Raw genomic sequence first — 15114 nt, 5'->3', positions numbered from 1 at the left:
GACACGGCTGTATTGCCAGGACAAAACATACAGAGCGTCTGCGTAAATATATATAGGACGACTAATTGGCCAAATATGTTCGTTCACTCGTCGCTCCGTACAGCCAATGGTGGTGTTCCGGTCGTGAACGCTCTCAGGCCCACTACGCTGGTCCTATGTTGCTAAGCCGTGTTTGGTGCGAGCCGCCAACTCACCTACTTTCCGAAAGCGTCGTACCGATGGTGACCTTGGGGATGCGTCACTCTCTGCACATGTGCTTTTTATTCTATCTGGGCGCGCCCCGATAGAGTTCAAATTATATTCGATAAAACCACGCAGAGATAAACTCTTTCGGCCAAGTAATGGAAAAATGAATAATTTATAAAAATCGTGGTTATTTGAAACTTATTTTTATTGTGACACATCAGTCTTGGTTTTGAGGGTGGTGGTGGTGGAGTAAACTGAAAACGTGTTAACAGATTTGATTCGGTAACCCTATATGTATTATGAGTGAGCTGTAGTGATCACATTCCTCCAACTTCTACATTTAATATAAATCGGATAGCAATGGAAGGTGGAGCGACGTGCTCATTTCAGGGCGTGCGACTGCCGGGAAGGTTGGAGATATTTTGAGTGTTCGAAAAATTCACACAGGAATCACTCTTCACATGTGCGTCTGCATGAGTGATCATTAACTCTATCCACATTTGAAATTCACGGACGCGGAGTGTTGAATCTAGTGCCAATCGTAATATAAACGCTAGCAAATTTGGTAATTGAAGTGAAAAGTAGTCACTTCGTAATCCAGACCACAGCAGTAAACACCAGTGGTAATTCTGAATAAATTCTATTATATCTGGAAAAACAGTACGGCGCTCCACAGAACAGACACAATCAGAAGAAATACCTACTGTTTTTTATACGCCAAACAAGAAATAATATGAAACCAACTTATAAATAGTTGGTTGGTAAAACAGGTTTGTTGCAGCAAATATAAGAAAAAAAATGTATTCGAAATCAAATATCGTCAAATAAGTACGTCACAATGATTACACTCCCTTCATCCGCAAACCATTCGCCTTTCGCTTGACTTCTGGCTGCATAGGTTCGAGCTTTAATGCCTGAGTGAGCTTCGTTATCTGTAATCCAAGTGAGGCAACAAACTTGAGCTTGGCATAATTGACAGAGTAGAATGGCCTAGTAAAAAGCCAATAATCAACAGACATCGGTATACTCTCACATCATCTTAGCCTTCCATTAAAATTTTTTTGTTACGGCTTCCCTTGATATGCAATCGACCCATAGAGAATGAAGGTATTCTATCAACTGTCCCCACTGCAAAACACAGGCATAAAATAGCTGAAAACTTTTCAGAAATAAAAAGCAGCAATTTGAAGCTACGTTGAATCATTCTGTCACACAGAGGCTGGACCTTACAGTGGTGTGTGTACCTCGGCGGCTCATTGAGCTATATTGGGGTGTGTCCGCGCGAAACAGTCTCTCATACGGGGTTGTTCAATGGTTAAAGGTCTGACGAACACAGCCTCCTAGTCCTCCAGGTGGGGAGTTCGAACATGTGTGGCAACGTGTTCCGTAAAAATGGTGATGTAGTTGAATTTCCAGCCAAACACCGCTGGCTTGCGGTTAGGCTTTTGAGCCAAAGATTTGGTTCAGGACCCTAATCGTCCTGGCAGTATCCCAGCCCACGTACAACCATGAACTGCACATATACAAATGCCACATTGGTCGTCGTGTGGTGCCATCAACTGAGTTGCCTTATTCGCTGCATACAGCAGGACGGGTAAGCTAAAACAAACTACTGCTGATGTCTCCCTTCTTTCTCTTTCACACACTTTTCCTTCCCCCTCTCCTCACCCCATTAATAACGCTCTCCTTGCAGGTCAATTTGTCCTGCATCGGTTTTACAAACAACATCTGCACGTGATCCAGCGCCGACATTTTCAGGTATCCCGAAATCAGTCTTCAAGCCTTGATGCTCAGCTTGTCTAGCCACCTTCAATGTCCGCACTCTGAAGCTCTTGCTCTCACACTGGACTCGCTTGACGTTGATGTGTGCTGTGTATCAGAAAAACAAAAATCCAAGACGCAAGCACAATGGTTGAGCTAACCCCCCATCACTCTCCACTCGCTTCTGACTGCGCGTCTCTGGTGATCTAGAGGCTGCTGCGGTAGGATGTACAGGGGTCAGTGTCGTCCCAAGTAACCAGGCGGAGGGATCCTTGCCTGACTGATTACACTGTGACATTCGCCTGTGTCGTTCGTCCGGTAAAGTCTGTGAAGGAGTCTCAAGGGGGAAGTTGATCGATGTCTGTCCTGTGCCTTTAAGCCCCAACTGACTGTAGCTGTGAAACTGTCAAAATCAAGTTTTACGATGCCCTGAATACCCCGTTGTGGAGAGTTAGAAACCCAGGTATCGTTGTGGTTGCCTAAGGTCTGAATGCACAAGTGGGCAGAATTAGCGCATCTGAGATTCATTTAGGTAGTCGACATGGAATGCATTCGGTACGTACCGACTGTCGCGAACTATTACTTCAGCTATGTCCTGACCGCAGGCTGTTTTTATGCAGTAATAACTTCCGAGATAGCCGGAGTCGTCTGGCCACATGGTGTCCTCAAACGGCATGCCGGCCACGGACTCAAATCGATCAGATTGCCACTAGTTACCGATGGCGCGGATCAACAACTGACTGCCGTTCTTTTTGGATTCCGACCACACTCGTCGTGAGTCGTTTCCCCTTATGTTTTCCTGGGCCGCGTAAGGTCCGGATGTTAGACGAATTTATCAGAATCGTCTTCTGAAGTCCCTTCCAAATGCTCCACCATCAGATGTGAACTCATACTGGGACGAGCTTGCCAACTCTTTGCATATTGCTGGGAATTTTGCCTGTGGCACGGCACCACCAGGTGCACTCAAGCACTGGATATCAGATCGAACAGTGGTAATGCTTAAATCTCGGAGAAATATCGCAGCCGATCCTGAAAATAACTTGATGCAGAAAACTATCAGACGTCAAGTGAAGGTGAGCGTGCGAACTGACCGTAAAGTCTGGTGGACACAGAAAGCCAAAGAAATGGAAGAGGCCCAGAAAGCCGCTAATACCCGAAGACTATTTTAGGTGATCGGAGCAACCGGTCCCCGGAAAGTATCTGTGAGCGAAACCGTCAAGGATCAGAAGCGAGTGACCATCTTGAATAAAGAAGAGCGCTTCGACCGGTGTGTTAAATACTTCGAATAACAGCTATTGTGGCTCCAGTTGCCACACGTCTGACGCAGAACCCCCTAAGGCCTCGTTTATGACTGCATATGTTCTTTTAAGCGTTACAGAACTTCTAGACCGGATGATCTCCCAACTACGTTGTTCAAAGACGGAGTGAAATCCTCAACTAGCTCTCATCTAATCTGTTTGGCTGCATTTGGGAAAAAGAGCGTCCCAGAAAACTGGGGTGGGGGAGTCAGTGCTAACGCTCATTTCTAAAAGGGGATCGTAGTGAGTGTGGTACTAAAAAGAGGACCAGATTGATTCCGGTTGTAACGAGACTGCTGGCGTGACTTGTGCTTCGTCGCCTCATGGTGGCCCGTGAAACACTGACTCGAGAGCAGCGAGCAGGGTTCCGGCATGGTAGGGGTTGTGTTGAGCAAATCGCCACACTCCACCAGGTGGAGTGATGCGTACAAACGACCCACAATTTTAGTATTCCTGGATTTTCAAGGCATATTCGACTCGGTTGGCTGGTCTGTTCTCATTGACATGCTTGCCCATCAAGGAATGCTCCACGATTTTATGGGCAATACATTCTTTGTGTTCTCAGACTTTCGGATGTACAATGAGAGTATGTGCTGAGCTTTTCAAAAGATTCAGCGCTCAACGTGCTGTTCGTCAGCGACCATCACCCTCTACATTCCTATTTAATTTCGTGATCGATGAGATGATGAGACGAACGTTGGAAGGTCTTCAAACTCCCGGTGCTTAAATAGCCTGTATCGTCTGGAATATACAGACGAGATCGTTCTCGTCTTTGAAAAGGAAAAGAAGTCATAGGTGTTTTTGAATGAACTGACCAAAGTTATCCCCTCTTTTGGTATGAACTTTGCATCCACAAAGTGTAAGATTATGCTCGTGGACATGCAGTCACTAAAAACACCACTTAATCCCGGACCGTTTCACGTACCTTGAAAGTTGTATTAATTCTGCTTGTAGTGTAACAGATGAGGTCAATGCACGAATCTGCAAGGCTCGGGTCGCGTGTGCTAATTTGAGACATCTATGGCGGTATATCCCCGAATCTCAAGGGACGTTTGCGTCAGGCCACAGTGTGGGCTGTTTTGTTGGTCACATTGTTGACTTCAGATTAGTCGACGACACTTATGTGTTTGGCTGAAGGATCGACTTTTTACGTTTGACGGCAATATTCCTCGAGCTCACTTTTAATCCTTCTTCCAAGAGATGATGACAACAAGGGATAAAATAACCAAATGACTATTCTGGGCACATCAGTTCAGTTCAATCAGCCATAAATCCTGTACCAGGGGTACGTTGGTTCCAGCTGATATAGTTTCGGTCACCGGAAAGTGGGCGACACAGCCATTTCTGGATACATGGAACTACCTATTCCTTTTTTTAGAAACTAATTGACTGGAGGCCTACTGGAGTATATGGGATATAAAGTTGTGATGCCTCAGTGGTTAGAACGCCAATTTACTGACCGGAAACTCCGCGGTTCGAATCCGACCTCTGCCTTTCGACTTCTCTTGCCTAAGCTTGGGCGAATTAGCAGCAGCCCAACCCTCGTGCTTCCTTCTGGTGGCAGGGCAGCCAGGCGCTGAAAGGGTGTTACAAATGAGATTCTTTTTTGACCACTACGGTCAGGATCAAATAAGGAAACGTGCTTCTTGAAACCAAATTTCGAATAGTTGGAAGCGGTGACAACTGTCTTTCCAACGTAACAGGTTAGTTCAACCAGTGGAGCAATTCATTCAGAAAAAGAGGACTAACTGAGACCGAAGGAATTATACCCACCAAGTGAGAGTCAAAACGTGCTAAATTGGTGGTGGGTTGTCTGTGGGTATTGATTGTCTGAAATCTGAGACGGCACATCGGATCAAAATAAACACCCGCTCATAGTTAGTAACCAACAAGCAGTTTGCGCGTGAAACCGAACTACACGAAAATTCTAGCACATTGTGATGACTTACCGGCGGCTTGCACACACACGTGTTCGTCTCGGGTACGTATAGATGAACATAGACGGTGCAGAGAACACACGCGAATGACGAGAGCCAAAAGTAGCACGGAGCACCAAGAAGTGTAGTGAGCGGTTCAAACAACAATATTGTTACAATTCCCAAGATCCATGAGATGACCATAGCACTGCCGACTATGAAACCACGATGTTGTGTGTTGAACATTTCAGCCACCATAATGATAGGTATTGGGCCCCAGCCCAGAGAGTAGCCGATGAGACACAACGAAACGCACAAAACAGTGAACGGACTGATGGGTTTGAAGTAGTCAAACTGGAGGGTGGGAAACAGTGAAAGATAATAGCGATAAAGTGAAACCAGAAATAAACCATGGAGTGAAAGCAGAGGAAACAACAAACACAACAACAGCGTGTCCAACTGATGGAGAGATCATGACTATGTACAGCGATGAATAACCTAGTGATTGATTAAGGGACGGAATCCGGCCTATCTTAAACCGTGCGGGTGAGTGGAAGAAAGAGGATTTCAATATGGTCTCATGAAATTTGGATAAGGATTGAAATTGCATCAAGAAACCATCTCAACCCCCCAACAAATACCAGTCTGGTCGTTTATCAGCACCAGCAAAAAGAACCAGGGTGCGAAACTCACAAAGGGTCTCCTTAAATTTCAGCCCTGCATTACCGAAAAGTCCATTTTCTGGGTATTTGAAGACTTGCGAATAATCTCCTTCCGTGTGGCTCATGGCTAACTGAGCTGTCCCTGACTAGGAAGATCACGTGGAGGGATGCCAAAAAGTGACCTCGTCCTAGTGCCAACAGATACTCGAATCAGAACAGCTTCCTTAGAGAAGGGAGCATGCAACTTTGTTGGACAGCTCTTTCGCTGACATGTATTCACCAACATAAACCGTCCGATGGAAGATGCCACCATGTGCCAACGATGCAGTTCTGTCTCGAAGAAACGGTTTTCTAAGTTAAAAACGGACAACTTCCTAATATTTTGCTCCTTACTCACGGGAGAGGTAAATCGGTGGAGTAATCAGGCTTCAATAAGGCAGCTAAAGTTGACCAACCAGATTTTTCCGTAGGATTGAATAACATTGCAGGACTAAGCCAATAAAGCAACCCATCAGTGACCGTGTTAGTGAATAAGGTACAGGTACCCTTTGCTACTTTCAAGCACGACTACGTAGTCACAGAGCATTTGAGCTTTGAGGTAATTCATGTCATGATATTTGAAAAAAGACTGAAATTGCTTTGATGAATCACAAGCCCTTCTGCGGATATCACATCAATATCACCACTTAGTAGAGGTAGTACAGTTGCTTATGTTGTTGCAACCCCCATTTGTTGTGACAGATAATCATCGAACGGCGATTGCATAAAAACAAAGACAACAATGACGCTAACGCAGTTCATAATATTGCACAGAAGTCTCTATGAAAGTACGTTGGGAGGTTCACCAATACCTGGTACTCATCTTGTTGGGGCTTCAGTGTCAGTTTTTCAACTGAAAGCGGGAGACGAGTTAAGCATGCTAAGATTACAGCGCTTCTCGATATAAAAACGGAGTACTTATTCATCTTGAGCGGCGCGTGTAAAAATGGTGTCACACTTGAGAAGTCAGCAAGCACGAGTGGACAATAATACAGTACACACTCGTTATATGGTCACCTGTCGTGGTGGCACCCTTGCTTCTAGTTGACAAATGGTTTTTCTAGTGTACCCCTAGTAAGGTCTTCAACCCCTTGATAACCGTTATCCACCATTCAAATAGGGTTTATTCCACCTTAGAGATTCAGAGAGATCTGATGCGCGCTAGCGCAATGATAAGTTTATTGTAACAACCGCACTTGCTTTAGTGGTCATGTAGATTCTCCCTTGAAACTAGTGCCCCACCACGGTTGTGTCCTCACTCAACTGCTGTAAATGTGTGCTGATATATTGAGGGCTGATCCACCGGTATTTCACAAGCGCTTATTGATTCACACTTATTGATTTAACATAGCTTTTAGGACAAGCGAGTACAAATTGCTGCAGGCTGATTGAGTGAATAACGGAAATGGCCATTAACTCAATAAACTATGAATGGCAAACTTCAGTTACCCGATGCTGGCATTTATACCTCACTCAAGTTTTTTATTTGCACACAGCGATCGACATCACAGACTTTAACCAACCTACTCCACAAAACGTTGGAGACCATCATGATCTCAGTTGCAAAAATGCTGGTGGCTCAAATTGTACAGTGCCGTAGGGCAACTTGGTTACATTTAATTGTTGATTCGAGCCGCTGGATGCACTACTATTCACAAGTAAGATAAGAAACTGAATTAAAACGGTTAACTAATCTATACATATATTACAAGCTGTGATCTCAGGTTTTCACAACTGCGACTTACCTTCAGAAGCACGCCAAGGATGAAGTAGGATAGAGACATAGTCAACGTGCTACAGTGTAGCATGTTCTTTCGTGGTGTGTAGCTGACAACTAACGCAGCGATAGCAGTGAAAACACACTGAGGTAATCCGATGGTTCCGGCGTAACGCAAAGTCCAAGGAGACCCACCGAACGTAAAGAGAGATTCACAGAAATTAAGTAACGGGCCGATAAGTGTGAGCTGTTGCAGTGCGAGCAGACGCCAAGCCAAGTGGGCGTTGGATTTGTCCATAGAAGACATATTCGTAAAACCGAAAAGGAATCGTTTGAAACGTTGAAATCGTGTTAACTGGACGTCAACATTGTCGGTGCAGCCTGGAGCTGCTTTCAGCGAAGATTCGCTATCAATGAGTTGCTGGTAGTTCTACAAAATGAAGGATAAGGTTTCAAAATCAAAGGACAGCAACCAAGCAGATGGAAGTCAAACTAATGACAGCAGGTCACTCGAATCAAGCGTTCAGAACAATCCTACGCTATCGGAAGCCCTAGCAACTAGCTGCCGGCGAGGCTATCTCGCTCCAGTTTACTCTGAAACCTTACGTGCACGGAATTTTCTGATATACAATATGTGCCTTCTTTGGACTTGCCGTTCGCTGAGCACTACGTAACTCTTTGCTCGTCTTTTTAACACTGGTACTATGCCAGACTGCTATGAATGTGTAACGTTCTAGGTAGCAGCTGGTAAATGACTGTTATTCTCTTCACTGAACTTGGCAATTTGGTTGCTAACGTTCCGTCACCAGTGGAAGTAACATCATCATTTCATTACGGATAAGTGCAACATAGGTGTGTAGACCCCTCACTCGACCAAATGATGTTAACTCATTGGATGGATACCAACCAAAAAGTTGTTCGAGAGGTCCGTTTGGGTTATGTTGATCCAGCTGACCGCCTCTGAGTGTCATGATTCAGCAAAACTGGGTATGTTACTCTGCGATTGAGTGTAGTTGTTCAGGCTTATCTATTCCCCAGTCCTAAAGTAATTGTTGAACCGCCGTCATTTCCATCCTTTACCAGTCGGGAAAGCGTATTCTGATAACCTGCAATGTGTTTAGGTATATGTTTCGTTTGTTTGTTCGTCTGTTTAGCTGTAACACCATTTCATTGCCTAGCGGTCACGCCACCCGAAGTAAGCACAAGGGCTTAGATTCTACCAGGTTGCCCAAGCTTAAGCAGGAGCAGCCGAGATGCCGGAGTTAGGTTCGAACCACGGACCTTCCGGTCAGTAAGTTCGCGACTCAACCACTGAGCTATCCCGAGCCCCATTAACATCCGATTAAACAAAAATGTTATCACCACTAGGGCTGACACTGTTGAGATCCATGCGCTATCTGCATCATATCAGCAGGATATATACACATCTGACGAAGATATCGTTAACCTTCTTCGTCAGCACCTATCCGAGGGAATGAAAACCAGGTGTTCTCATTTGGAAGCAATTTTCAATTGGATATTTCTCGTTACACTGCGCAGGACACTAATGTATTATTGAAGGCAAGCCAATAATAAGTGAATATGCCACTCTCACATCATCGATAAGCATAAAATTGGTTAAAGACTTTCGAGTATCTGTAAGAATTCCCCACTAGATAGCCAGTTGTAACCACATTTTTAATTCAAGTCGTTCGCCTCTATTAAATTATCGAAGTTCATTCTCCCCCGGACGCTATGAAGTGTTGTAGTTCACTGAAATAATGCAAAACAACGCAACATCATTAATCAGCCTATCTGCAATTATTTGGACCAGCAAAACCCAGGATAACAAAAGAACTCGATGAGGACTTGGAGTTGTATTACCATTCAATTCTGCCTTTTTCTATGCCCCGTAAATTGTCTCATTTAAGCTCGCAAAACACAAAATTACTAGTCTGTACAAACGGTAGAACGGGGTCATTGAATATCCTCTTTATATGGGTTCAGATGAGTCTATTTTAACCAAAATCGGATGAATCGAGCGGCGTTATTTTGCCTTATCTGATGAGATACGATACACTTGGCAATCTGGCAAATGCTGATAGTCAACAAGGTCTGCAAATGGCAGAAAAATCACTTGAACTGCATCTCCAGGACGAACAATACTATCCAAGAGACCATTAAGTTAAAGTATTGCGAAAAAAGAGAGAATGCAACCAAGTTAAAAGATACGAGGGAGATACTTACCTGGCAACCAAACCACGAACAGGCAGCCGCTGCTCTGTCAAACTGCTCCGTCTTTGCCAACCATCTAGGTGACTCAGGCAACAACCATATGGTCAGGTTGACGAACACCAATAAAATAGAACCAGCGAACACAAAGTAGACATAGTTAGCGTACGCCAGAGTGGCATGGGCAAATGTTGACCCCAAGGCGAGCCCAAGGGGAGCAAGACATCCGAAAAGTCCCGAGCTATCAGCTGGCGCAAGCTCTATGAGATAAATCAACCCCCCCGGAATCATCAGTCCAACTGCAACACCAGTCAGCAGGCGGCCCATAAAAATAGACAAGATCGGTACAGCATGATCCGAAAGTGATCGGGCAGTAAGAAACATGTAAAACCAGCCCGCCAAGTTCGGAAGGCAAGAGAAATGAAGAGTCCAATGGCGTCCGTAGGATGACAGCGTACGGCAGGAAAGTAGGCTGCCGATGATTGCTCCGAAGTAGAACGAGACCGTGAACCACCCATACTGTCCGGGGGAAAGCACAGCCTGCACACCCACTTGCCACCACAAACCGAGGATGATGCCTGGAAAAGAGGAAGCATGCGAAGAATCATAGAGGGAATTACAAACACCACCCATCCAACGAGTAAAAATGTTCATTCATATGCTTATGGAAGACTAACACAAGACACCTCAGGACTGATAATTTTTGCAACCGTGCTGAAAACTCCTGTAATGAAAGCGTACCGTATGGTGATTTCCATTCGCGATCCTGTTGCTGTTCCTGAAATGTTATCGGTCACAAGTGCGGTAAACAAGGTCATATCAGAAAACCGTATGGAACGAAAAGTAGTAGTGTTTTACGGGAGCGCAACTTTCTAGTCTGATCCAACTACATTTTAGTGGTAGTAAACATAAGACCATGAAGAAATCCCTACTGTTCCAAAATGAGGTGGAAACTTGGTTGACCGTGGTTACAGTGATGCACCCATCATTGCTTCCGAAGTGAATAGCAGCAGATTTTCAAGCATTTTCCAAAAAATAAGAGAATCGAAGGGTAAGGCGAGTGAAAAATGACAGTATTAACAATTACGGTTCGTCTGGAAGGGGATGTGACTGAAATGGTTGATGCGGTCAAGAGGCATAGTGGTGGGATTGGAAAATCGCATGAGATAAACGACATCACACGCACGTACGCAATTATTAACTTTAGTAGAAAAGTCTTCCTTGATGCATCAGACAAAAGGTTGGCACTAAGACGCACATTGGTCGGGGAATCGGCAGTATCAGAGCCGTCGTCAAGGTTAGTGTAAAAAAAGGTGTGGTGCTTGTTGAGAACATCCTTCTCCGCGGTTTACCATAGCCCTAGTCCACTAAATTTATTAGCTTCAATGATCCTCCTTTCATTATTTTGGCTTCTTTTGGGGCTCAGCGATATTTCGATTATTCAACTGGACCGAAATGAAACTTAATCCCACCAGATTGGTGGAGACAATTCTGCTTTCGTTGCCAGAATGTGCAATTTTTGGGCTTTTCCAGCGATTACTTACCATATCTTACTCTCATTTGCCCTTTTATGCACCATTTCCATTTCGCGTTCGTTCCTTGATGTGGCTATCAGCTGCGCTGAGATTTTAATTGAGATGAGAATTACTTGAAAGTGTAACAAGTTTCCTTCAGCACCGCATAAATTCTATCTCATTATCTTATTCGTTTGTCCGACGAACTTATTGGTACGATGCTGTAACGACTGAGCGTCACTCTAACCCTTGATTAGAAGTTGGATCAACAATTTCAACAGTCCAACCAGTAGGGGAACCGGAATGTTCTTGCTGGAAATGCAAACTCAGTGATGAGTGTTTTAATTCATCACAGTTCAATCCCATACGAGGCGAAAAACATACGGTATGCGAGACTTCTTCAAAATAACTTACTTAACCCACCTCATTTAGCATCGCATTTGGCGTAAGCTAGAATGCTTATACACCCGCCCAGTGAACCTTCAGAGAAAATTTACGCATAAGTACACCATGTACCATTGTATTGTGCACAGAGAACCGAATTCACGGCTTCCTTCTACAACAAACTCCGTTACGGCCGACAGCTGTGCAATCACGACCGGGCTGTTTTCTACTGAAGGCGAGAGACACAACGCTACGGCTCACGTACAAAACAATTGACAACCTGTTTCCAGAATTGAAACAATACAAAACAGCAATAAGCAGATTCAGAATAGGCAACGTAACCGACCGTGTCGCCTTGCTCAGGAACCTTACCAAGCATTTTCACTAACGATTACGTACCAAATGGACGTGACTGGAAATTAAGTAAACAGTCATGGGCAACTCCTTTGGATGAGACGTTAACACAGTACGCATATTTTCCGTCTACATCTGGTGTGAAATTTAACGTCTCGGAAAGCCACTCGCTGAGCCCTGGGTCACGTATTTCACCACCCTAAGTAGTGAATAATGCCCAGGTCTTCCACGAAGAGTGAGAAACTTCTGAACGAGAAATTCATATTTCCCAACCTGCTTCAAAGCAAGGGGGTATTGTATGAGCGTGATCACAATGGCTGAGCTAACGCAAGATAGTTCAGTCCTATTCTTGAGTTTGTCTTTAGTTTGAATAGATGACAGCTGTACATCGAGCATGAGTACTTATGGCGATCCTTGAACTTGTATCATCACGTCCGGTCGAAGCACTCCCCCACATCATGATGCGGTCATTGTGAGTGAACCATTTAAAACAGGGGCGAGATGGCTCGGTGGTTAGAGCGCAAATTTACTGACTGGAAGGTCCCTGGTTCAAACCCGACCTCTGCCTCTCGACTTCCTTTGTCTAGGCTTGGGCAACCTGGCAGTATCCCAACCCTTGTGCTTCCTTCTGGTGGCACGGCAGTTAGACGCCGAAAGGGTGTTACATTTAAAACAGGAAGTATCTGGCCCGGTTTTGCTAGAGCCTGAACCCCGGTCACAATGAGCTCACACCTACTTTACCTGTGCATGGCGCAAATCCTTGAGCTAGCTCATATGAATAAGTGCACAAAGTTGCATGTTAGTGACGTATTTAGATTCCCAGACCCTTGAACGACGAATCAGTAACGGCCCTGATTCAACAGCTGCAATGCGTCTGCCAAAATCTTGTTAAGGGTAAGGATCTGAGGTTCTGGAGGAGAGAAGTGAAACTGGATTTTGATGTTTTTGCTGAAGTGTGGACCAACTCGGGGCAATCGCATGAAGTAGTACATTTAAGGGTGGTGTGGAGAGAAACTGCCAAGTGCTGGTGAGATTGTCTTGTTTAGGCCAATGTATCCAGCAACCCACTGCCTTCGGAAATGACATTTTCGGGATTAGGATATCACGATGTACTTAACACCACACCTGGCTAGTGTCATATGCTAGCCATAGAAAACGCATGCATCGACTGAACTATTTGTAGGTGAATCCCTAGTCATCGTTGTCCAGATATAATACCCTTTCGGTGCCTAGCTGCCATGCCATCCGAAGGAAGTACGATGGCGAAGATACTGCCTTGTTGTTCCAGCCTAGGCAGGGGCAGCCGAGATGCAGAGGTTGGATTCGAACCACGGAACCACTGAACCATCTCGAGCTCAGCAGTAAAAAAATAGCGGCGCTCCTCAGTTACTTAACCATGGAGAACTTATGCAAGAAGAGCAGCGATAACAAATTTTCACGGAATGCAATGCGGCTTTCATCAAGCGAGAACAAAACATCACCCAACCAGCATCTGTCTATTTGCCATTGTTACTTCCTCCAACTTTTCAGACAGCCTCGCATAGCAAACATTTTATTTGCATCTATTGAACAAGCCACATAAGTTTACCTACAGTCTTTCATGGACTATTACCCCTTGACCTGATAAACAAATTTTCGCACACTTTTTCGTGTTCATTGTGCCTTCTTACGCACACAGATGTCTACCGGTGAAGTAGGTCGAGTTAGCGTTTTCAGTGGGTGTGCTGTTGGTAGATCGCCTTTCATAATATCTCACAACTTTTCTCGAACTGTGAACGTAGGTGTAACAGTTAGACGGAGACCCCCATAATTTTGGACTTTTCCTGGTTTAATATGCTTATTTCCATACACGTAGTACCGCGACTAACTAAAAACTTCAATTTTTTTACTTTTTATGCAGTCGAACTTTCCAGAAATAATTAGGTATCAAATACTTGCACAACTCAAAAACACTGACACCTGGCCAAATTCGTGGGTCAACGAACACGATCCTTGACAAATTCGAGAATAAGTTTTAACCTTATGAATCAAGAAGATAAATGAATTTGCTAGTCCAAAGCTATCTAGGAGGCCAGAGGGCTAGGGACAATAAACTCGTAAAAATAAGCTAGAGACAAGACTTACCGGTAGTAACGAATAAAGTGAGAACGGCGAAAACAGCGAAGAAAATCCTTCTACTAATCCTCATCATACGTCAAATTCCACGTTAGTCAAATTGATGAGGTGTCTGAAATGGTTAGAAGTCACTATAAATGCAAAGCAATTATATGTATGTCACTGTACATTCCCCCCGGATTGGTTTGTACACTTAGAAATCCACGCGTAACAAGGAACTCTTCCGTATTCATTTTGATTACTGGCTATTTTACCAATCGCCTGATTGCTGTGTAGTCTATGTGGCATAAGTAACGAAATTTTATTTATTGAACATAAGCAACACTTTCTAACACGTTATTGGTTGTGGGAATTTCCTCAAGTCCCAAGCAATTAGATATATCCTATGAAACAAAAGGAATGAAGAGCACTATTTACGAAATTCCAAAAGTATTACATTGATTATCGTTCTCCTGCGGTTAAGTTTTTGCGCGTACATAGGACCAGTGGTACATGATCGAGCAAGAAAATGAGAAAAATCATTCAGTTCTAACACCCTTCCGATGCCTAGCTGCCATGCCATCCGAAGAAAGCAAAAGGGACAATACCAGGTTGTCCACACGTAGATAGGTGTGTTATATATTTGCTCTGTTTTTCAAACGCTTCATCATTTGTTGCTAAATCACTTTCTTCCGTTTCCAGCTCTCAGTGTCAAAGCTTTGAATGAATAAAGTCTAGCTTTCGGGCCCTCAGTCTTTTCCATTGTCATTCTGATTGTCGTTGCACTCCGACCCTCGTCGTACACAACAATTTATTCATCCAAAAAAGTTTTCGAACAATGGATCGATTCTTACGTCCTGAACGATTCGATACCGACCCCAATGCTCAAGCCTCGGCAGATACCTGGGAGCATTGGTTTTGTACTTTCACAAACTTCCTAGAATCAATCGGTTCTCATTCACCAGATAAACTGAAAAC

The 15114-nt window shown here is 44.3% G+C and overlaps 1 protein-coding gene across 1 annotated transcript; it reads right to left on the bottom strand.

Moving 5' to 3' along the window:
- Positions 1-838: 838 nt before the first annotated feature.
- On the bottom strand, positions 839-14271 carry T265_00788 (hypothetical protein; the record flags this gene model as incomplete). Its single annotated transcript, XM_009164660.1, has 5 exons — positions 839-1118; positions 5195-5515; positions 7608-8009; positions 9806-10368; positions 14167-14271. The coding sequence occupies 5 exons, from the start codon at positions 14231-14233 to the stop codon at positions 1029-1031; spliced, it is 1443 nt and encodes a 480-aa protein (XP_009162924.1).
- Positions 14272-15114: the final 843 nt, after the last annotated feature.

This window comes from Opisthorchis viverrini, assembly GCF_000715545.1.
Source record: "Opisthorchis viverrini unplaced genomic scaffold opera_v5_8, whole genome shotgun sequence".
NCBI lineage: Eukaryota > Metazoa > Platyhelminthes > Trematoda > Opisthorchiida > Opisthorchiidae > Opisthorchis > Opisthorchis viverrini.
Note: the sequence above shows the minus strand (reverse complement) of the source record. Positions and strands in the feature narration are given on the sequence as shown.